The 22,466-nt window shown below is 38.6% G+C and overlaps 1 protein-coding gene across 1 annotated transcript in view; it reads right to left on the bottom strand.

Moving 5' to 3' along the window:
- The window catches only part of ACER3 (alkaline ceramidase 3), a 157,407-nt gene that overhangs the window by 99,003 nt on the left and 35,938 nt on the right, over positions 1 to 22,466 (bottom strand). Inside the window, exon 2 of the mRNA XM_053560471.1 lies at positions 4,103 to 4,213. Within this exon, the coding sequence (XP_053416446.1) occupies positions 4,103 to 4,213 (111 nt within the window). The remainder of the gene's footprint in view (positions 1 to 4,102; positions 4,214 to 22,466) is intronic.

The raw sequence follows: 22,466 nt of genomic DNA, 5'->3' as shown, positions 1-22,466 counted from the left end.
CACATGCTATTACCAACTTAACCCTTTTTTACACCTATATTCTTCTCTACTACTTTCTCTCTTCTTTCTCCATCATCCCTTAGATATAAAGACCAAATATCCTTCCTACTGTCACATAATATGAACATTCTTCCATTTTCTGTGGTCATTGGCTTTTGTTTTAACTTTATTGAGATATAATTTACATACCATTAAATTTACTCACTCTAAGTAGTTTAATACGTTTTAGTAAATGTAAAGAGTGATGCAACCATTACTAGAATCCAGTTTTATAATAATTCCATCACTTCCCAAATTTTCCTTATACCTGTTTACAGACAATATCCACTCTCACCTTAAATCCCAGGAAACTACTATATTTCTAGAAATTTCATATAAATAGGATCATCTGTGGCCTTTTGTGTCTATTTTCTTTAAGATTTGTCCGTGTTGTTGCTTATATTAGTAACTCCTACATTTCTGCTTACTAATAATTGATTTATGACATTTGAATTGATATTCATTTATAATACTAGTTCTCAATCTTCTGTTTTGATAGTATTATTATCAGGTTTATATAAAAATGCAGTTTGCATGATAAAAAGAATTTGGAAGATGTCCTTCATTATGTATGCTCTGGAATAATCTACACAGCATTGGAGCTATGTGGTCTTTGAAGGTTTAGAATTCTCTGTGAAACTATCCAAGCCACTGTTTTTTTGTTTTTTTTACATGAGTTCTTTGGTAAAATTTTCTATTTCTTGTTTAGAAATTGATTGACTCATCTGGGCACATAGTGACTCATGCCTATAATCCTAGCTACTCAGGAGGCTAAGGTGGGATGAATGCTTGAGGCCAGGAGTTGGAGATCAGCATGAGCAAGACCTTGTCTCTGAAAAATGGTAAAAAATTAGCCTATACCAAGCTACTGGGAAGGCTGAAGAAGGCAGACTGCTTAAGCCCTGGAGTTTGAGAGTGCAGTGAGCAATGATCATGCCACTGTACTACAGTGTGAGGAACTTATCTTTAAAAAAAAGAAAGAAAAAGAGAAAGAAGGGAGGAAAGGAAGAAAAAAAAAAAATCAGGCTACACTGGCTACCCTGCTGGCTCATGCTGGTAATCCCAGCACTCTGGGAAGTCGAGGCAGGTCTATCTCCTGAGCTCAGGAATTTGAGACCACCCTTAATAAAGCTAGAACTCATCTCTACTAAAAATAGAAAAACTACCTGGGTGTCGTGGTGGGTGCCTGTAATCCCAACTACTCAGGAGGCTGAGGCAAGAAGATCGCTTGAGCCCAAGAGTTTGAGGTTGCTGTAAGCTATGATCTATCTCAAAAAAAAAAATTTAGTCCACTCAAAGCTTTTTAATCTTCCCCAGGGTCAATTTTATTAAATTGTATTTTCCTAGGAAATTATCCAATTATAAATTGATTTACACAGAGGCTTTAAGTTTTCCCCTTTGTGGGCGGTGCCTGTGGCTCAAAGGAGCAGGGCGCCGGCCCCATATGCCGGAGGTGGCGGGTTCAAACCCAGCCCCAGCCAAAAAAAACTGCAAAAAAAAAAAAATAATAATAATAATAAAATAAAATAAATCTCGTTTAAAACAAAAAAAGGTTTTCCCCTTTGTTTCAATGGATAGTCCCTTTGTCATTTCCTATTTTATTTATGCTTGTTTCCTTTTTTTGGTGATTTAGTTACTTGTCTAGCTTTTCTCGAAGAGATTTTTATATATTAATTAGAACTATGTTTTTCTGTACTCTATTTTGTTGATTTCTGGTTTTATCTTCACAATTTTTTCCCTTGAACATTCATTTGATTTACTTTGTCTTTTTTTCTTGTCTTTTGAGTAAAGTTTTACCTAATTTTTCACTTTTTTGTGGGGGGGGGACAGAGCCTCAAGCTGTCGTCCTGGGTAGGGTGCCATGGCATATAGCTCACAGCAACCTCCAACTCCTAGGCTCAAGCAATTCTCCTGCCTCTGCCTCCCAAGTAGCTGGGACTATAGGCGCCTGCCACAATGCCTGGCTATTTTTTGGTTGCAACCATCATTGTTTTGCGGGCCCTGGCTGGATTGAAACCTGCCAGCTCAGGTGTATGTGGGAGGTGCCTTAGCTGCTTGAGCCACAGATGCCGAGCCAGAAAAAGGTAATTTTTTAATGAATGTTAAAAAAAAAAAAAGAGAGAGAGAGAGATTCCTAGTTCAGGACTGCTCCCTTTTCTCAGTTACACACACATACGCACATACATATAATATATGTATATATGGGTATGTGTATATTTATGGGGAATGAAGGTAGGAGAGGTTGATGTGTTTTGTAATTCCTTTGTTTCAGTAAGTTTGTTTTTTGTTTTTTTTAAACAGACAATGTCTTACTGGAGTAGAGTAGCATGATCTTATTATTAGTTGACTACAGCCTTGAACTTGTGGCTCAAGCAATCCTCTTGCCTCAGCCTCTCAAGTACCTAGGACTACAGGTGCATGTCATCATGCCGGGCTAATTTTTTTTTTTTTTTAATTTTTCAGTAGAGGCAGGGGGTCTCAATATGTTTCCCAGGCTGGCCTTGAACTCTGGCCTTAAGTGGTCCTTCTGCCTGGGTCTCCCCCAATGCTTGGATTGTAGGCAGAACCAACATATCCACCTCAAATTATTTTTAAATAAAATAAACAGGAACAAAAATGAAATTAAGATCCATTGCTTTCAAATTTTACTAGAAACTAAAAATGATACCACGAAAATAAAATTTTTAAGAGACAAGTAGAATGCAAATACCCATTTATTGCTTTCTGATTCTACAGACAAAATTAACCCAGTTCTGTATTAATCTTGTCATACAATATCCATGCACCACACTTTCAGTAGCATTTTTATAGGGTGCCTTCTCTAATTTATTTTTTGTTGTGTCTCTGAGGTTCTTTTTGAGATCCTTTTCCTGCTTGCCCTTAGAATTTCCTTTAGAGGGTGTGCTAGTGGAAAATTTTTAATTTGTCTGAAAGTATCTTTATCTTTCTTGGATTTTTATAAGAAATTTTTGGTGATTACAGAATTATTTTTCTTAGTACCTTGAAAATACCTTTCCACCATCTTTCTGAGAAGTCACCTAATTAACTGTTGTTAAGGACCAAATGAATGTATTTTTATTTAAAGTAATATTATTGATTAAGCTAAATATCTTCTTATATTTACTCTTACAGAGAATATAGTGAGTAGCTTGTATGTTCTATATCAGAATATAAGTTGCAAACAGTTAGATGGTATGGTTTCTAAAAAATTTAAAACCATACAAAACCATACTAAATATACATTTAAGGACACATATATATGTAGCATAAGCACAAAAACGTGAGAAAATGATAAGCATCAAATCAGAATAGAGATTGGTTTAAGGGAGATACTTGGAGGTTGAGGTGGATAAAGTCAAGTTTATCTATACTAGTTTATTCCCTTAAAAAATAAAAAGATGTGAAACAAACATTACAAACTATTAAGACCTGACAAAGCTAGGTGGTAAGATATGTGGACATGTTTGTTGTATTATCTCTGTTCTTTTCTGTATGTTTGAAATATTTTATACTTTCTAAAAATGTTTTATTCAAAATGCAGTTCAATTTACTGGCAAGGCTCATGGGTTTTTTTTTTTCTTTTTTGGTTGGTGGTTTATTTGTTTTTGTTTTGTTGTTTTGTTTTGTGAGACAGAGTCTAGTTCTGTTGCTTGGCAACAGAGAGGAGTGCAGTAGCATCATCATAGCTCACCATACCTGCCAATCCAAACTCAAGTAATCTTCCTGCCTTAGCTTCCCAAGTAACTAAGACTAAACACATGTACCAGCACACAAAGCTAACTTCTGACAAGCTAACTTCTGACATTTTTTGTAGAGACAGGACCTCTTGTTGCCCAGTCAGGTCTCAAACTCCTGGCCTCAAGCAATCTTTCCACCTCTACCTCCTAAAGTTCTGGGATTACGTGTGAACCATAGTGCCTGGCCAGTCTGTGGAGTTTTAATTAAGAAGTTTCATAATGTTCAAATCGTGTAATAAAGAACACAAAATTGAGAACTGCTTTTCGAAATGCATAAGTAAAACAGCCTATCTGAAAGTATTTTTCAAATGAATTGTTATACATACCTGTGAGTGCTAAATAAGAAGCAACGTACCGTTTCTCCAGACCATCTCTAATACTCTGAATTGCACCAAAAATTGGAGGTATGATCATAATCAGGTTACTCACTGTATTCCCTGTAAGATAAAAATATAAGAAGATATTTAAGTTAATTAATAATACTACTTTAAAGAAAAATATATTCATTTGGTCCTTACCAACAATTAATAGGTGACTTCTCAGAAAGAAAGTGGAAAGGTATTTTCAAGGTACTGAAGAAAAATAATTCTGTAATCGCCAAAAATCTCTTACAAAAATCTAAGTAAAATAAAGACATTTTCAGACAAATGAAACTAAAAATCTTCCACCAGCACTCTATTAAAGGAAATCCTAAATTCTAAGGGCAAGCAGGAAAGGATCTCAGACTGAACCTCAGAAATACAGCAAAAAATGAGTTAGAGAAGGCAGCCTATATAAATGCTGCTGAAATTAATGCTGATCAATTTTGTCTATAAAATCAGAAAGCAACAAATTGGTGTTTGTATTTTACATATCTCTTTAAAATTTCATTTTCCTGGTAATGTTTTTAGTTTCTATTTCTAGTAAAATATGAAAGTAATGGATCTTTACTTGATTTTTGCTCCTATCTTTATAAAAATGAAACTCAACCATGAACAGCAAAGGAAAAGTAAAACCCCAATAACAGAAATAATTAGGTAAAATGGGGGTGGAAACGGCCCAACAGTATTTTATAAATTTGATTCTGGACAGGATAAAGTGGCATGGTATTTTACACATTCCAAATGAATAATTTTCAAAAAACATTGAAAATATTTGTTGTGCAAATATTAAGACAAATTATCAATGAACTGAGGGTAGAACAAAACATTTTCAAATAGTCAAGGATTAAAAAAAAACAACACATACAACGTATCCTTTCTCTAGAATCAACTAGAAAATGTAATGAGTCAAAACAAAGAAGTCAACCACGAGAAAAATGACATGGGATCTAAGAAACAGGGCTGCAGCACAAGAGAGAAGTCAAGTCCCAAGACTACAGTGCACAAAGGGACCAGAGACTACCCAGACCACATCAACACAGGAGAACAAAGAACTTCAGGAAAAAATTTCTAAGAAAAACAAGAAAGGAAGGGCCAAGCAATTTGAGAAATTTAAAAAATTGGAAAAAATGTTAGTAAGTATTGGGCAGCGCCTGTGGCTCAAAGGAGTAGGATGCCAGCCCCATATACTGGAGGTGGCGGGTTCAAATGAAGCCCAGCCAAAAACTGCAAAAAAAAAAAAAAAGTTTAAGTAAGTATTTAACAGAAGTACTGTGCTATAGTTTAATCCAGTCAGTCTTCTATTACTAAACATTTAGATTATTTCCAATTCTTACTATTACATGCAATACTGCAATGAACAACTATATACATAAATAAGCAGAATATATCTGTAAAATAGATTCCCCAAAGTGAGATCAAAGAATAAATGCATTTATTGACCCACAAAGTATTAAAAGAAAACAAAGATGCATTGTCCTTTCTCTTACAATGAGTGAGAATGGGCCTCATTTTACATGCTTAAGGACCATTTATATATCTTTTCCTAGGAAATGTATATCTATGTCCCTCGCCACTTCTTCTATTTATCTTTTCCTTCTATAAAAAAGAAGCCCTTCTTGTAAAAGGATATTAACCCTATGATATAAGATGTAAACTCTTTTGACTTTGCCCATGATATCTTTTGGTATAGACAAATTTTTGGTGCTTTTTATGTAGCTGGATTTAGCAATCTTTGAGTCAAGGTTTTAGAAAGGCCTTCCCCACTCCAAGGTTATACAAGATTTTATCCATATTTTCTTCTAGTGCTTTTATGTTTCACTTTTTTTATTTTTTTGAAGCAGTATCTTGCTCTGTCACCCAGGCTGGAACACCATGGCATAATCATAGCTTGATGTAATTTTAAACTCCTGGGCACAAGCAATCCTCCTGCCTCAGCCTCCTGAGTAGCTGAGAATACAGACACATGCCACAACTGGTAATGTATTTTTCTTTTCTCAAAGACAGGCAGTCTTGCTATGTTGCCCAGGCTGGTCTTGAACTCCTGGGCTTAAATGATTGATCTCCCTGCCTCAGCCTCCCAAAGTGCTAAAGATTATAGGCATGAGTCACCATGCCAACCCTGGCCTCTCTTTTGAAAAAAAAAAAAACTAAATTTTAATTTCATTTGAAGATTTTCCTGGTCTGTAGTGAAATATCTCTTCAACTTTATCTTTTTTCTAGTGGCCACCCAGTTGTGCTAATACAATGCAATTATTATTTTTTTCTTTTTCCTTTTGGCCGGGGCTAGGTTTGAACCCGCCACCTCCGGCATATGGGACCGGCGCCCTACTCCTTGAGCCACAGGCGCCGCCCATACAATGCAATTATTAACCACAAGAAATAACAAAAAAGTCTACATAAAAAGAAATGTTATCACAGATGCCCTAGCAGGGAACATTTACATAGTCATATTATTAATGTTAATCCTAATTACTTATTAAAAAAATTATGCTCTGAATTTATTAAGAAAACGTAGCAAAAAGAGGGAATGGTCTAAGAAAGCAAATCTCTAACCACTGTAACTGGAAAACAGATAATATCTTCAATTTAAAGATCCAGAAACACAGCCTAAATGCCCACCAACCCAGGAATGGATTAACAAGCTGTGGTATATGTATACCATGGAATACTATTCAGCTATTAAAAAAAATGGAGACTTTACATCCTTTGTATTAACCTGGAGGGAAATGGAAGACATTATTCTTAGTAAAGCATCACAAGAATGGAGAAGCATGAATCCTATGTACTCAATTTTGACATGAGGACAATTAATGACAATTAAGGTTATGGGGGGGAAGGAAAAGAGTGACGGAGGGATGAGGTGGGGCCTTAGTGTGTGTCACACTTTATGGGGGCAAGACATGATTGCAAGAGGGACTTTACCTAACAATTGCAATCAGTGTTACCTGGCTTACTGTACCCTCAATGAATCCCCAACAATTAAAATAAAATAAAATAAAATAAACCAAAATAATAATTAAAAAAAAAAGATCCAGAAACAGCACTATAAGCAAGTTATTTAGAAAACTAGAGCCCAATTCTAGAAAACAATAGCTAAGTGGTAAAAAAGTTATTGCTGGACTTCTGCTTCCACACAAGATGAAGAAACAGGCACCAGATTTACCCTCCCAGCTCAGATAAGAAAGAGAACAGAGAGAAAAAGACAAAATACAGAAGAACCTCTGAAAGTTGACCACCCAAGGACTGTAACAATCTGGTCAACAAACTGTGGTGGTCAACAAAAGGAACTAGGCCTATTGTATTGATGTGTACATGTACTTTACTTTCTTATATAGCTTTTATTAGAGAATATCATACAAAATCATACGTGATCAAAACAGTAAAATCATCCATACAGTATTATACGAAATCAATACATATACTTTTTTCTCATGATTTAATCATTCTTTCTGAAAAAAAAAAAAAAAAAGAGAAACTTGGTCCGTTTCTTATTCTTATTACAAATGTTAAGTGAAGAAAGTCAATGCTGACTACACCACTCAGCATACCTGGGCATTTCCCCTCCCCAGCAAATGACTTTAACTGCATTATCAGATGCCTGACATCCTCTTCCTTTGGAGTTTCTGCAATTTCTGTGTCATCCTCACTTGCTTCTTCTACTTCATCAGCAGCTTAATGTGCTTTTACACTGGTCAATCAACAGGAAAACGGCTTCTGGGTCAGGTTCATTACAGGTTGCCACCTCATCATCCATTGTAACAAAACCTTCAAAATCTACTCCTTCGAATTCTGCCATGGGAGATGGACTGTCTGATGGGGCCAAAACATTGTGCTCTTGGGTTGTGACAACTTTCCTGAAACACTCCTGTGTCATTTCTGGCTGAACTTTATTCTGAGCAGAACTGATCCAGAAGACAGCATCCTGAGCATTAACTGATGCAGCAGATGAAATTGCTTCCATAAGCAGACCACAGGTTTGTGTTTTAGTAATGATCCCCTGCAGGGGCTGGTCTTGGTAGTACATTTTAAACGTTTTGATGATGCATTGTACAAGAGGTTGGATTTCTGAGGTTGTGTTTGGAGGCAGAAATTTCAGTGTCATATATGTAAGATGATTCACTTGTGGCCAGGATAGTTTTCTACTGTTGGTAGAATAGACTGTTTTCTTCATTTCTCAGTCAATATCCTATACCCACTCCTTGAATAGGGCACCAGTCATCCATGTGCATTTGTTTCATCTCTGAATGACAGCAGGGTCTTCGAGCTTGAGGCTCTTGAATGTGTGTGGCTTTACCTATTTACTAATGACAAAGGGTTTTAGTTTCTCTCCAGTGGGGTTAGCACAAAACAGAATTGTGAAAGTTCTTTGGAAAGTTGTCCACTTTTACATTTGTCACTATTCATAACGAGGCTCCTATTAGGCCCTGACTTGAAAAAGAATCCACACTCACCAATATTAAAGATGTTGTCATCTTTTAAGCTTCTGGCGAAGTCTGGGAACTTTCTTTTTTTTTTTTTTTTTTGAGACAGAGTCTCATTCTGTTGCCCTGGGTAGACTGCCATGGCATCATCATAGATCACCTTAATCTTAGTCTCTTGGGCTCAAGTGATTCTCTTGCCTCAGGTCCCCAAGTAGCTGGGACTACAGGTGTTTGCCACAATGCCTGGGTAGTTTTTCTATTTTTAGTAGAGACGGGGCCTCACTCTTGCTAAGTCTAGTTTCCAAATCCTAAGCTCAAGAAATCCACCGACCTTGGCCTCTCAGAGTACTGGGATTACAAGCGTGAGCCACTGTGCCCAGCCTTCTGGTAACTTTCTGATAAACTCTTCCATAACTTCTACTGGAACTTTATTGGATTCACCACATAGGACTTTCTGAGAGATGTCCTGTCACAGTTTAAATTTCTTTGCTCTTTAAAAAATTAACTCGGGGGCGGCGCCTGTGGCTCAGTCAGTAAGGCGCCGGCCGCATATACGGAGGGTGGTGGGTTCAAGCCCGGCCCCGGCCAAACTGCAACAAAAAAATAGCCGGGCGTTGTGGCGGGCGCCTGTAGTCCCAGCTACTCGGGAGGCTGAGGCAAGAGAATCGCTTAAGCCCAGGAGTTGGAGGTTGCTGTGAGCTGTGTGACGCCACGGCACTCTACCGAGGGCCATAAAGTGAGACTCTGTCTCTACAAAAAAAAAAAAAAAAAAATTGGGCAGTGCCTGTGGCTCAGTCGGTGGGGCGCCGGCCCCATATACCGAGGGTGGCGGGTTCAAACCTGGCCTGGCCAAACTGCAACGAAAAAATAGCCAGGCGTTGTGGCGGGCGCCTGTAGTCCCAGCTACTCGGGAGGCTGAGGCAAGAGAATCGCTTAAGCCCAGGAGTTGGAGGTTGCTGTGAGCTGTGTGAGGCCACGGCACTCTACCGAGGGCCATAAAGTGAGACTCTGTCTCTACAGAAAAAAAAAAAGAAAAAAAAATTAACTAAATTTTATTAAATCATAGCTGTGTACATTAAAGCAACCATGGGGTACAATGTGCTGGTTTTATATACAAATTGAAATACTTTCATCAAACTGGTTAACATAGCCTTCACTGCATTTACTTAGTTATTGTGTTAAGACATTTATATTGTACACTTAGTAGATTTAACATGTACCCTTTTAAAATGCACCATAGGTGTAGTCCCACCAATACCCTCCCTCCACTCGTCCTCTCCTCTCCTCTTCCCCCCACTCATATTTCCCCTTCATCTTGGGCTGTAGTTGGGTTATAGCATTCCTATGGAAATGTGGGTGCTTATAAATTGGTTTCATAGACGGGCTGAGTACATTGGATACTTTTTCTTCCATTCTTGAGATACTTTGCTAAGAAGAATATGTTCCAGCTCCATCCATGTAAAAACAAAAGAGGTAAAGTCTCCATTTTTATAAGGCTGCATAATATTCCATGGTGTACATATAATACAATTTATTAATCCATTCATGGGTCAATGGGCACTTGGGCCTCTACAATACTTAGTGATTATGAATCAGGCTACAATAAACATTCTGGTGCAAATATTGTTATTTAAATTTCTAGAGCCACCCACTTAATGCTTGGAAAACTACCACCTTGAATTCCTGTGTGAATTTTTTAGTAACTTCTTAAATCATGGACCCAGAGATTTAGGCATTAACTGCCCTCATTTGTTTGAACCAGCTTAATATGGCTTCATTGACTTAATGGAGGGAAGTTTTTCTGCTTTTCTGCTGTAGTTCTCTAACTTTCTTATCATAGCTCTCTAAGTACATTTCTTTCTTTCTTTTTTTTTTTTTAGTTCCCATTCCATATCTAAGTTCTTTTTTTTTATTGTTAAATCATACCGCGTACATTAGTGCAATCAATGGGTACAATGAGCTGGTTTCATGTACAATCTGAAATATTCTCATCAAACTGTTCAACGTAGCCTTCATGACATTTTCTTAGTTATTGTATGTAGACATTTGTATTCTGCATTTAGTAAGTTTCGCCTGTACCTGTTCTAAGATGCACCATAGGTGTGGCCCCACCCAATACCCTTCCTCCACCGTAACCTCCCCCCTCCCTTTCCCTTCCTTGGCACTTTCCCCATAGTCTTGTCATATAGTTGGGTTATAGCCTTCACGTGAAAGCTATAATTTAGCTTCATAGTAGAGCTGAGTACATTGGATAATTTTTCTTCCATTCCTGAGATACTTTGCTAAGAAGAATATGTTCCAGCTCCATCCATGTAAACATGAAAGAGGTAAAGTCTTCGTCTTTCTTTAAGGCTGCATAATATTCCATGGTATACATGTACCACAATTTGCTAGTCCATTTGTGGGTCGATGGGCACTTGGGCTTCTTCCATGACTTAGCAATTGTGAATTGGGCTGCAATAAACATTCTGGTACAGATGTCTTTGTTATATTGTGATTTTTGGTCTTCTGGGTATAAACCTAGTAAAGGAATTATAGGATCGAATGGCAGGTCTATTTTTAGGTCTCTAAGTATTCTCAAAACATCCTTCCAGAAGGAACGTATTAGTGTGCATTCCCACCAGCAGTGTAGAAGGGTGCCCTTTTCTCCACATCCATGCCAACATCTCTGGTTTTGAGACTTTGTTACGTGGGCTACTCTTACTGGGGTTAGGTGGTATCTCAAAGTAGATTTGCATTTCTCTGATGATTAAGGATGATGAGCTTTCTTCCATGTGTTTGTACATCGTGCGTCTGTCTTCTTTAGAGAAGTTTCTCTTCAAATACCTTGCCCACCCTGAGATGGGGTCATGTGTTCTTTTCTTGCTAATACATTTGAGTTCTCTGTGAATTCTGGTTATTAGACCTTTATTGGAGGTACAACCTACAAATATTTTCTCCCATTCTGAGGGCTGTCTGCTGGCTTTACTTACTATGTTCTTGGCTGTGCAGAAGCTTTTTAGTTTGATCAGGTCCCAGTAGTGTATTTTTGATACTGCTTCAATTGCCTGCGGAGTCTTCCTCATAAAATATTCACCTGGGCCGATGGCTTCAAGAGTTTTCCCTGCACTTTCTTCAAATATTTTTATAGTTTCGTGTCTTAAGTTTAAATCTTTTATCCAGTGAGAGTCTATCTTAGTTAATGGTGAAAGGTGTGGGTCCAGTTTCAATCTTCTATAGGTTGCCAGCCAGTTCACCCAGCACCATTTGTTAAATAGGGAATCTTTCTCCCACTGAATGTTTTTAATTGGCTTGTCAAAGATCAAATAACAGTAAGTAGCTGGATTCATCTCTTGGTTCTCTATTCTGTTCCAGACGTCTACTTCTCTGTTTTTGTGCCAGTACCACGCTGTTTTGATCACTATCGATTTATAGTACAGTCTCAGGTCTGGTAGTGTGATTCCTCCTGGTGTGTTTTTATTGCTGAGTAATGTTTTGGCTATTCGAGTTTTTTTCTGATTCCATATAAAACAAAGTATTATTTTTTCAAGATCTTTAAAATATGACAATGGAGCTTTAATAGGAATTGCATTAAAATTATATATTGCTTTGGGTAGTATAGACATTTTAACTATGTTGATTCTTCCCAGCCATGAGCATGGTATGTTTTTCCATTTGTTAACATCTTCAGCTATTTCTTTTCTTAAAGTTTCATAGTTCTTTTTGTAGAGATCTTTCACGTCTTTTGTTAGGTATATTTCATCTTCTTTGGCACTACTGTGAAAGGAATAGAGTCCTTGACTGTTTTTTTGGCTTGGTTACTGTTGGTATATATAAAGGCTACAGATTTATGGGTGTTAATTTTGTAGCCTGAGACATTGCTGTATTCCTTGATCACTTCTAGAAGTTTTGTAGTAGAATCTCTAGTGTTTTCCAGATATACGATCATATCATCTGCAAAAAGTGAAAGTTTGATCTCTTCTGCCCAATATGGATACCCTTGATCACCTTTTCTTCCCTAATTGCAATGGCTAAAACTTCCATTACAATGTTAAAGAGCAATGGAGACAATGGGCAACCTTGCCTGGTTCCTGATCTAAGTGGAAATGATTTCAATTTAAATCCATTCAATACAATATTGGCTGTGGGTTTGCTGTAGATGGCCTCTGTTAGTTTAAGAAATGTCCCTTCTATACCAGTTTTCTTAAGTGTTCTGATCATGAAGGGATGCTGCATATTATCAAAAGCTTTTTCTGCATCAATTGAAAGAATCATGTGGTCCTTATTTTTTAGTTTGTTTATGTGCTGAATTACATTTATAGATTTACGTATATTGAACCAGCCTTGAGACCCTGGGATAAATCCCACTTGGTCGTGGTGTATAATTTTTTTGATGTATTGTCGGATTCTGTTTGATAGGATCTTATTGAGTATTTTAGCATCAATATTCATTAGTGATATTGGTCTATAATTTTCTTTTCTTGTTGGGTCTTTCCCTGCTTCGTAGAATGTGTTGGGTAATATTCCTTCTTTTTCTGTATTTTGGAAGAGGTTTAGAAATATAGGTACTAGTTCTTCTTTAAAGGTTTGGTAGAATTCTGATGTAAAGCCATCTGGTCCTGGGTTTTCCTTTTGTATCGTTTTGCATCTGGTCCTGGGAGATTTTGTATCATTGATGCTATTTCAGAACTTGATATAGGCCTGTTCAACATTTCCACTTCATTCTGGCTAAGTCTTGCTAGGTGGCATACTTCCAGGTATTGATCGAATTCTTTCAGATTTTCCTATTTCTGAGAGTAGAGTTTCTTGTAGTATTCGTTAAGGATTTTTTGAATTTCTGAGGGGTCTGTTGTTATTTCATCGTTACCATTTCTGATTGATGAAATTAGAGATTTCACTTTTTTTATCCTGGTTAGGTTGACTAAAGGTTTATCTATTTTATTGGTCTTTTCAAAAAACCAACTTTTGGATTTATTGATCTGTTGTATAATTCTTGTGTTTTCAATTTCATTTAATTCTGCTCTGATTTTGGTTATTTCTTTTCTTCTGCTGGGTTTGGGGTTGGAGTGTTCTTCCTTCTCCAGTTGCTTGAGATGTCCCATTAAGTTATTAACTTCCTCTCTTTCCGTTTTCTTGAGGAAGGCTTGCAGTGCTATAAATTTCCCTCTTAGGACTGCCTTTGCAGTATCCCAGAGGTTCTCATAATTCGTGTCTTCATTGTTGTTTTGTTCCACAAATTTGGTGATTTCTTTCTTAATCTCGTCTATAACCCATCTATCCTTCAGTATAAGGTTGTTTAGCTTCCATGTTTTTGTATGGGTATGCAGGTTCCTGTTGTTATTGAGTTCAACTTTTATTCCAGGATGGTCTGAGAAGATAAAAGGAATAATTTCTATTTTTCTAAATTTGCTGAGGTTAGATTTGTGGCCTAGGATGTGGTCAATTTTGGAGTATGTTCCGTGGGCTGATGAGAAGAATGTGTATTCAGTTTTGTTGGGATGAAATGTTCTGTAGATGTCTGTTAAGTCCAGATGTTGAATAGTTAAGTTTAAATCTAAAATTTCTTTGCTTAGCTTCTTTTTGGAGGATCTATCCAGCACTGCTAAAGGGGTGTTAAAATCTCCAACTACTATGGAACTGGAGGAAATCAAGTTGCTCATGTCTGTTAGAGTTTCTCATATAAATTGAGGTGTGTTCTGGTTGGGTGCATAAATATTAATAATTGAAATCTCATCATATTGAGTATTACCTTTAACAAATATGAAGTGTCCATCCTTATCCTTCCTTAATTCGGTTGGTTTAAAGCCTATTACCATCTGCGAATAGGATTGCAATGCCTGCTTTTTTCTGCTTTCCATTTGCCTGGAGTATAGATGACCATCCCTTCACCTTGAGTCTATATTTGTCTTTTAATGTAAGATGCGATTCTTGTATGCAGCAGATATCTGGCTTGAGTTTTTGTATCCAGTCAGCCAAACTGTGCCTCTTTATTGGACAATTTAAACCATTCACGTTAATTGAGAATATTGATAAGCCTTTCGAGAGCCTGGTGGACATTTTTAATTCTTTTGCGACTGTAGAAGTTGGAATTTGATTAAAATTTTCTGGGTGCATTTACTTTTGTGGTGGAGGATTACGCTGGTCTTTATGGAGGATAGGTCTGAGAATGTCCTGGAGAGCTGGTCTAGTTATGGCAAATTTCTTCAACATGTGAATGTCATTGAAGTATTAATTTCTCCGTCATAAATTAAACTCCTTTTGGCTGGGTACAGGATCCTGGGTTGAAAGTTATTTTGTTTTAGGAGATTAAATGTCGATCACCATCCTCTTCTAGCTTGAAAGGTTTCAGCAGAGAGATCTGCAGTTATTCTAATATTCTTGCCCTTGTAGGTGATGGTTTTCTTTCATCTGGCTGCTTTCAGAATTTTCTTCTTCATATTAACTTTGAAATTGATTATGATGTGTCTGGGGGATGTCTTATTTGGCTTGAGTCATGCTGGAGTTCTGAAACTGTCTGCTATCTGAATTTGCTCTGAATGCTCTGAATGCCAAGAGGATCTCTTGGCATTTCTGTAAAGTTCTCATTCATAATCTCATGGAGAAGAGACTCTGTGCCTTGTGAAGCTACTTCATCACTTTCAGGGATCTCTATAAGACGAATACTGGTTTTCTTGGAATTATCCCAGAGCTCTCTGCGAGAGTGATCTGTTTTTGCCCTCCATTTCTCTTCCTCTTTGAGAGTTTGGGAGTGTTCGAAAACTTTGTCTTCAATGGCAGAAATCCTTTCTTCTGCTTGCTCCTTTCTGTTACTGAGAGATTCTACTGTGTTTCTCATATCTTTGAGGGCTGCAACTTCTTGTCTCAATGTGTCAAAATCATTGGTCATTTGGTCTTTGAATTCGTTGAATTCTTGAGATATCTTTTGGGTTACTGCTTGGAATTCTAATGCGATCTTATTTGCTATCCAGATTCTGAATTTGATTTCTGACATCTCAGCTATTTGTTTGTGCATGGGATCTTGTGCTGTGTCTGCCCCATTGATCCTTGGGGGAGTTGCCCTATTCTGATTATTCATATTGCCAGAGTTTTTCTGTTGATTTCACCTCATGATTGTTTTTCACCATTGCCTCTGGCCGTCCTAAGAGTTGGGGAGGTATTTCTCCAAGATGAGACCCCAGCGGGATCACTCTACTGTTGCTGGATCTTTGTAGTGAGTGACCCTGTGTAGTTCCTCTGGGGCTGCCCTAGCTAGAGAGTTCTGGTTGTGGAAGCAGCTCTGGCGTGGATCCAGCAACAGTGTGGGAGGTGGTGCGTACAGTTCTGGATGTGCCTGGCACCCAGTGACTTTGACACAGAGGGCCCAAGGCTCCAGCAGTCTCTGGCCAGGAGAATGGCTCTGCGCAGAGGCAGCAAGGGCTCCAGAGGGCACGCAGCTGCCAGTGTCCATGGCCAGATGAGCGGGCCAGTGTGGAGGCACGGAGGGTACAGGAGGGAGGACATGGGGTTGCGTGGCTCCCGCAGTTCCTGGTCAGAGCATGCGGAGGCCCGGCAGGCATGGGTCACGGTGCAGCTCTTATGGAGGTGCAGGCGGTGCCAAGCCCAGGAGTTTGAGGTTGCTATGAGCGGTGACGCCACGGCACTCCACCCAGTGTAACAGCCCGAAGCTACAGTGTGCCAACACCAGTCTCACTCTGCCCGTAAGGGTTAAGACTGTAAGGCAGCTCAGTCCCTGCCTTTAGTCTACTCAGTCACTAGGTTACTAGTTCCTGCCGGATCCTTGCTCTGCGACCCTGAGGGCAGACCTTGCTGGGGCAGTTCTCTTACAATGGCTCCCTGCGGCCCATAGCCGAATATTATTAGCTCCATCCAGCTCAGCGGCTCAGTCTGGGGCCCCAGACAATGCCCAAAGTTCTATGCACTCCTGCTCAAGCTCTCCCCAAGGTAGTTCAATTGAGTGCCAAGTCCAAAAACACTGAAACAGTTCACAAGTAAGGCCTTTCTGGTTTGCCATCTCACTGCTGCTTGTACTTACAGTTGCCGGCAGGATTAGGTCGAACACACATAACCACTTGCCAGTTTTCCACTGTTTTTGTCCTCCTCTTGGGGTCCAGAAGTCCCTTGCTAACTCACTGTATCCTCAAAGGGATGATTATAGGCAGATCCCACCAGCCAGAGATGCCTGGAGTCTGATCTCCCCAGACTCACTGTGCCGTGTTGCAGGGAAGCTGTTACTCAGCTACCATCTTGCTCCATCCTGCATCTCTTAATTTCTTGTGCACTAGGACAGTCTATTTCTAAACATAAACATTTCTCATATTTACATTTTTGTATGTTGCTAACCGTGTTCTTACCCATGCCAAAATGCTTGTTATTTTCCTTTGGCTGCTGCTTTCCAAAAAATGTCAAAGATCAACCTTTTCCTTCAATGTCAGCTCTTTGAGTTCTTCTTCCTTTTGGGCTACCATATCTTGTTTAACTATAAAATTCTTCAATTTAGACCTGTCCTTCGAATTAAAAAAACTTCTGCAACACATGATAAACAATAGAACTTTAGGCCTAATCCAACATAATGGTAATAATAAAATGTAAGAAACCAACTTATACTGAAAAAAGAAATATTACAACTACCCTTTGGTGTAGAGTGGACTCAACTGGTCAAGTTATAGAGTGTAAATTAATATTGTGTGTCATAGTCCAAGAGGTCAAGATATAACTTACAGAGGTGGTCAATATATAGAGGTCAGGCTTCCATTGAGTACCTGCGGTGCCTGTTTGGTCTACGAAAATAAGGTCAACTTAAGGAGGTGGTCAATATTGGGAGACGGTCAACTGTGGAGTTTCTACTGTATATGAAACAATGGTTTTTAAGACAACAGACATCAAACAATGAAGGCAGTGATACCCTGAGACAGCAAGAAACACATGGTGACCTTTATGATTGCCCCAGCTTACTGCCTGGGGTATTCAGGAAAATCTCAGGCAACAGCACTAGGAGGGAGTACCAGGGGGACCCTGACAGATTCTCTTAGTTGAGAAAACAGCGCTGAGAGTTCAGGAAGATCAAGGTGACTAGAGAGAGCTTTAGAGAGGAAAAAAAAAAAACCTAGAAATATATAAAGTGCCGCTTTAATGATTCAGCACAAGACTCATCAGCATCTGCACATAAGGAAACTACCCAAAGACAGGAAAGAGCCATGTGAAAAGATTAGAGGGAATACTACCTGGTGCTCTCACATGACCAGAAACAGCGCCTATTCCTACAAGACAGAATAGTAAACTTCATACTTCATTGGGCATTGGATAAAGTAATCAAGAAGGCCTTGCCTCAGTAATAGGGAATAACTATTACTGAGAGAATAACTATTACTGAGAGTAAGCCCTCTTCCAGATGTACCTGTAAAATCAAAAAAGCAAAAAGGATCAAACCACAGGAGAATCTTTATAAGCTGACCACCCAAGGGATGGTAACAAACTGGTTAACATAAAGAACCGGGCCTACTGTACTGATATGTATGTGTGGTGCATGTCTGATAATGAAAATTCGGTCAACTTAAAGAGGTGGTCAACTCTGGAAGTTGTTTACTGTATTTCTAAGTAGCTTAACTAAAGTCTCAAAACTCTGCAGAATAAAGGATCAGCAGATGTAAGAGGCAGCTACTACCCCTAAGGTTCAGATTGATCACTAAAAAGGCTTCCCAAAGGTCTGAGATGCAGACCTTATTGGACAACATGGTTCACTGAACAGCAGGGAAGTTGCTCTGGTGCCACACCTGGAGCTTGCTAAAAATCTATCCTTCAAAACTTGGAAATCTGACCTCTTGGGTACCAGCAAAAGCTGATCACATAGCAGTAATGTGTAATGAGGAAAGGAGATGTGCAGAGGAAGCTGCTGACCACTAGGTGCTGCTGATGGCCATGGTCTACAATAGCATGTAGACCTGGCACTGGAGAAACTGACCAAATTTCAGAGTGGGGCACTGAAAAAGGCTCATTCACGATAAGAACTGGATAAGAACTGTTTAAGCCACTTGAACTACAAAAGTTGGCACCAGAGACACCACCAAGCCAACACATGAGAACCAGGAAGAAAAATATCTTCCTCTTACAATGTCCTCTAGTGCCCTCTACTGACAAAGTTTAATATCCTGCAGGATGTTGAATGGTGAATTTGGAACTGAGAGGTAACAAATTGATACCTATCAATAAGAATATGTTTTCATCAATCATGGCTGAGCAAAACTATGGTTGGTGAGGGTTCTCTAAACATGAAATAAAGAATGGGTGTTTATAATCACTAAATAATGGATTTTTCTTTCTTTCTACAATGCGGTTATATTGGGTTTAATTTAAAATTAAAGTATTAAAAAGATAAATGATAGAAAATAAAGGCTATTCTCCTTCTCTGAAAAAACACGGAATGGCAGATAATGAGGGGTATACTAGCAGGCCTAAAGGTACCACCTGAGGCCTTGGAGCTTATAGAGGCAAGGCTGAGAACAAGGAGTGGATGAATGTTGGTCACTAAGCCAGAAAACTTGGTCAAGGACATGAAGCTCACATCCCTGTAGGAAATCTCTCTTTTCCTTGACCATCAAGGAGTCTGAGATCATTGGCTTTTCTTGTGGGCTTCTCTTAAAGCTGAGGTTTTGTAGAATATGCTGGTGAAAAAGCAGACCCACAATGTCCAGCAGACCAGGTTTAAGACATTTGTTGCCATTAGAGACTATAATGGCCACATCTGGCCATAAGGTGACCCACAGAGGTAGCTAATACCATCCAAAGGACCATCATACTGGTCAAGCTCTCCACTGTCTCTGTGTGGAAAGGTTACTAGGAGAATAAGACTGGCAAGCCCCCTAGTATCCCTTGCAAGGTGACAAGATGCTGTTGTTCTGTGCTGATGCGTCTTATCCCTGGCCTCATAGGCACTGGTAATATATTGGCCCCTGTGCCAAGAAGCTGTTGCTGGCTAGCACTGATGACTGCTATATACCTCAGCCAGTAACTGCACTGCCACCTAGGCAAAGTTGCCAAAGCCACCTTTCATGCCATCTTCAAGACCTTCAGCTATCTGACCCCTGACCTCTAGAAACTAGAGTCCATATTCATCAAGTTTCCCTACCAGGAATTTCTCCATGCCCAAGACCTAGCTCCAGTTGTGGCTACAACATAGAGCTTTTATAGAAGAAAAATAAATAAAGTGAGTCTGTTTTAACAGAAAAGAAAGGCTAAATCGCTTCTATTAAGAGTTCATTGGGTTTGAGGTTAACTCCTCCCAGAAAATTAAATTAAAAGTTTCCTTTCCAGAAATAAAAACTTAAGAGATTCATTCATAATCCATACAATAGTGCTATAATATTCAAGAAATTTTTGTTTTCTAGAAAAAAGTTCTATTTGAATATAATTGAAAGGATTAAAAATCTGAAAACTATGATATATAGTATTTTTTTTTTTTTTTGAGACACAGTCTCAAGCTGTCACCCTGGCTAGAGTGCCATGGCATCACAGCTCACAGCAACCTCAAACTCTTGGGCTTAAGTGATTCTTTTGCCTCAGCCTCCTAAGAAGCTGGGACTACAGGCGCCCACCATAACGCCTGGCTATTTTTTTGTTGTTGCAGTTGTTGTTGTTTAGCTGGCCTGAGCAGGGTTCGAACCTGCCAGCCTCAGTGTATGTGGTTGGCGCCCTACCCACTGAGCTACGAGCGCCGCCCAATAGGTAGTTATTTTATACCCCCCAAATAGCCTCCTTATATAATACAAATTACAGGCAAAATTGACACTATTGTAATAATTCCAAGATTTCTTAATAGGTAAAGTTACCTTCTATCAAGGGAAAAGGCAAAATCAAATATTCATAGTATAGGGGAAAAGGTGGGAAAGTACAACCTGCAAAGTGAAAATTTAAAAGAAATGGAGCCAGTGTGTTCAATAGTTCTGGGCGAACTGGCGGAATACATACAGCCCTAAGGAGACTAGATAAACAATTTAGAGCTCATTGTAACTGTATATCCATCCACTCAGAGCCAAGGATAAAAAAAAAAAGCATTGAAATCTAGTGAAACTGAAAAAGTGATACAGCTTCATTGCCAGTGTGAAGAGCCCTACTGCACAGTCAACAAATGAGCTAGAAGAAAGCTGAAACTGGTTTGAGCATGAAACCAACTAGCACTTTCCCCAAAGCAAGTTCATTTTGCCAAATAATTTATTATGTTAAAATAAGCTAAATACTCAAATAATGTTTAACATTCCAGAACTTCAGAGACTTCAGAGCTGAAAGATGATGGAGATCATCTATATTGCCAGCGTATAGCAGGCAACATTTGTTCACATCTTCTACCACCTTCTAGCTGTGTAAGCTCATGCAATTTATTTATGTTTAAGCATTAATTTCCTGACCAGTAAAATGGGAAAAAACAGTAATATTTAAATAATTTAAAGAATTAAGTATGATATGGGCGGCGCCTGTGGCTCAGTGAGTAGGGCGCCGGCCCCATATGCCAAGGGTGGCGGGTTCAAACCCAGCCCCGGCCAAACTGCAACCAAAAAATAGCCGGGCGTTGTGGCGGGCGCCTGTAGTCCCAGCTACTCGGGAGGCTGAGGCAAGAGAATCGCTTAAGCCCAGGAATTGGAGGTTGCTGTGAGCCGTGTGACGCCACGGCACTCTACCAAGGGCGGTACAGTGAGACTGTCTCTACAAAAAAAAAAAAAAAAAGAATTAAGTATGATAAAATAATACCCAAAACCCAACAATACATATAAAGATTATTTCTGACATGAGAAAAGATTCACAGGCTATTATACAGGAACTTCTACAATCTTGACATGTTAAGAATTAGTGCCACCTGGGAATTGTCTTGGTACTTGAATCAGCTCAAGAATAATCATTACAAGGGAGATGCCTTCCAATCCAGACCAGTAACAAAGAAAGTTACAGGAAGGAAAGTTACTCTGGTTCACCCCAAGTTAAAAAAAAACCAATTACCATATAAATGCATATTAGAGTATTAAGTACCTTTTATGGTAGCTTTAAATTAAGGCAGATATCAGAATAAAAACAGCAAAGCAATACAGTGTGTCTTACTTTAAAAAGTGATAAGCACGAATTCAGTTCATTTTGACAACCATTTATTAAGTATTTTCTATGGGCAAGGCCCTGAGTTTGGGAGCTGGAAAGAAAAGCTAAACTTGGTTCCTATGTTTAAAAAGTACATATGCAGTTTAGTAGGAAAGATAGGCAAGCAACTAGCAAGGGAGAATGAAAGAACCAAAGAAAACACACACACAAACACACACGCGCACACGCACATAAAACAATAGGGAAGAGAGAATCCAAGATGGCTTTAATAAGAAAGTAACAACTTACTTTGCCATGAGGAGTCATTTTTTGTATTTCAGAATATTATGGGATTAAATGTTTTGGTTGTACAATAAATTGCTTTTGTACTGCTTGAGTCAAAGATATAATTGTGACCATCACTTAGATAGTATACATTGTATCCATTACATATGATTTAAAAAATACAGAACGCTTCACAAATTTCATTCCAATTTTAGTATATGTGCTACTGAAGTGAGCATGACTTTTTTGGGGGGGTACATATAATGGTTTCAAAAAGTACTTAATTTATGAAAATTTGTTTTCCACATTATTTTTTAATTTATTTTTTTAAAAATATATCTTACTTTCACTTTATTGCATGTAAGTTATTACTAAAAATATTTTTAAACCACATTTTGTAAAGATGAAAATGTTCATACTAAATACAAGACAAAATACACTTTAGGTTTAGGAAGAAAGCCAAGTACATAGTGGTAAAGAGATTAAGAGAAGTATTTGGGAGCTCTTTATCTCACATGAACTATGGCCTAACAAGATTACAAGTTAGATGGGAGGGGAAAGACCCAGCAAAAAAATCATCGTAGGTT

The sequence above is a fragment of the Nycticebus coucang genome, chromosome 14 (genome assembly GCF_027406575.1).
Source record: "Nycticebus coucang isolate mNycCou1 chromosome 14, mNycCou1.pri, whole genome shotgun sequence".
Taxonomy (NCBI): Eukaryota; Metazoa; Chordata; class Mammalia; order Primates; family Lorisidae; genus Nycticebus; species Nycticebus coucang.
This window is presented reverse-complemented; position numbering and strand designations above follow the sequence as displayed.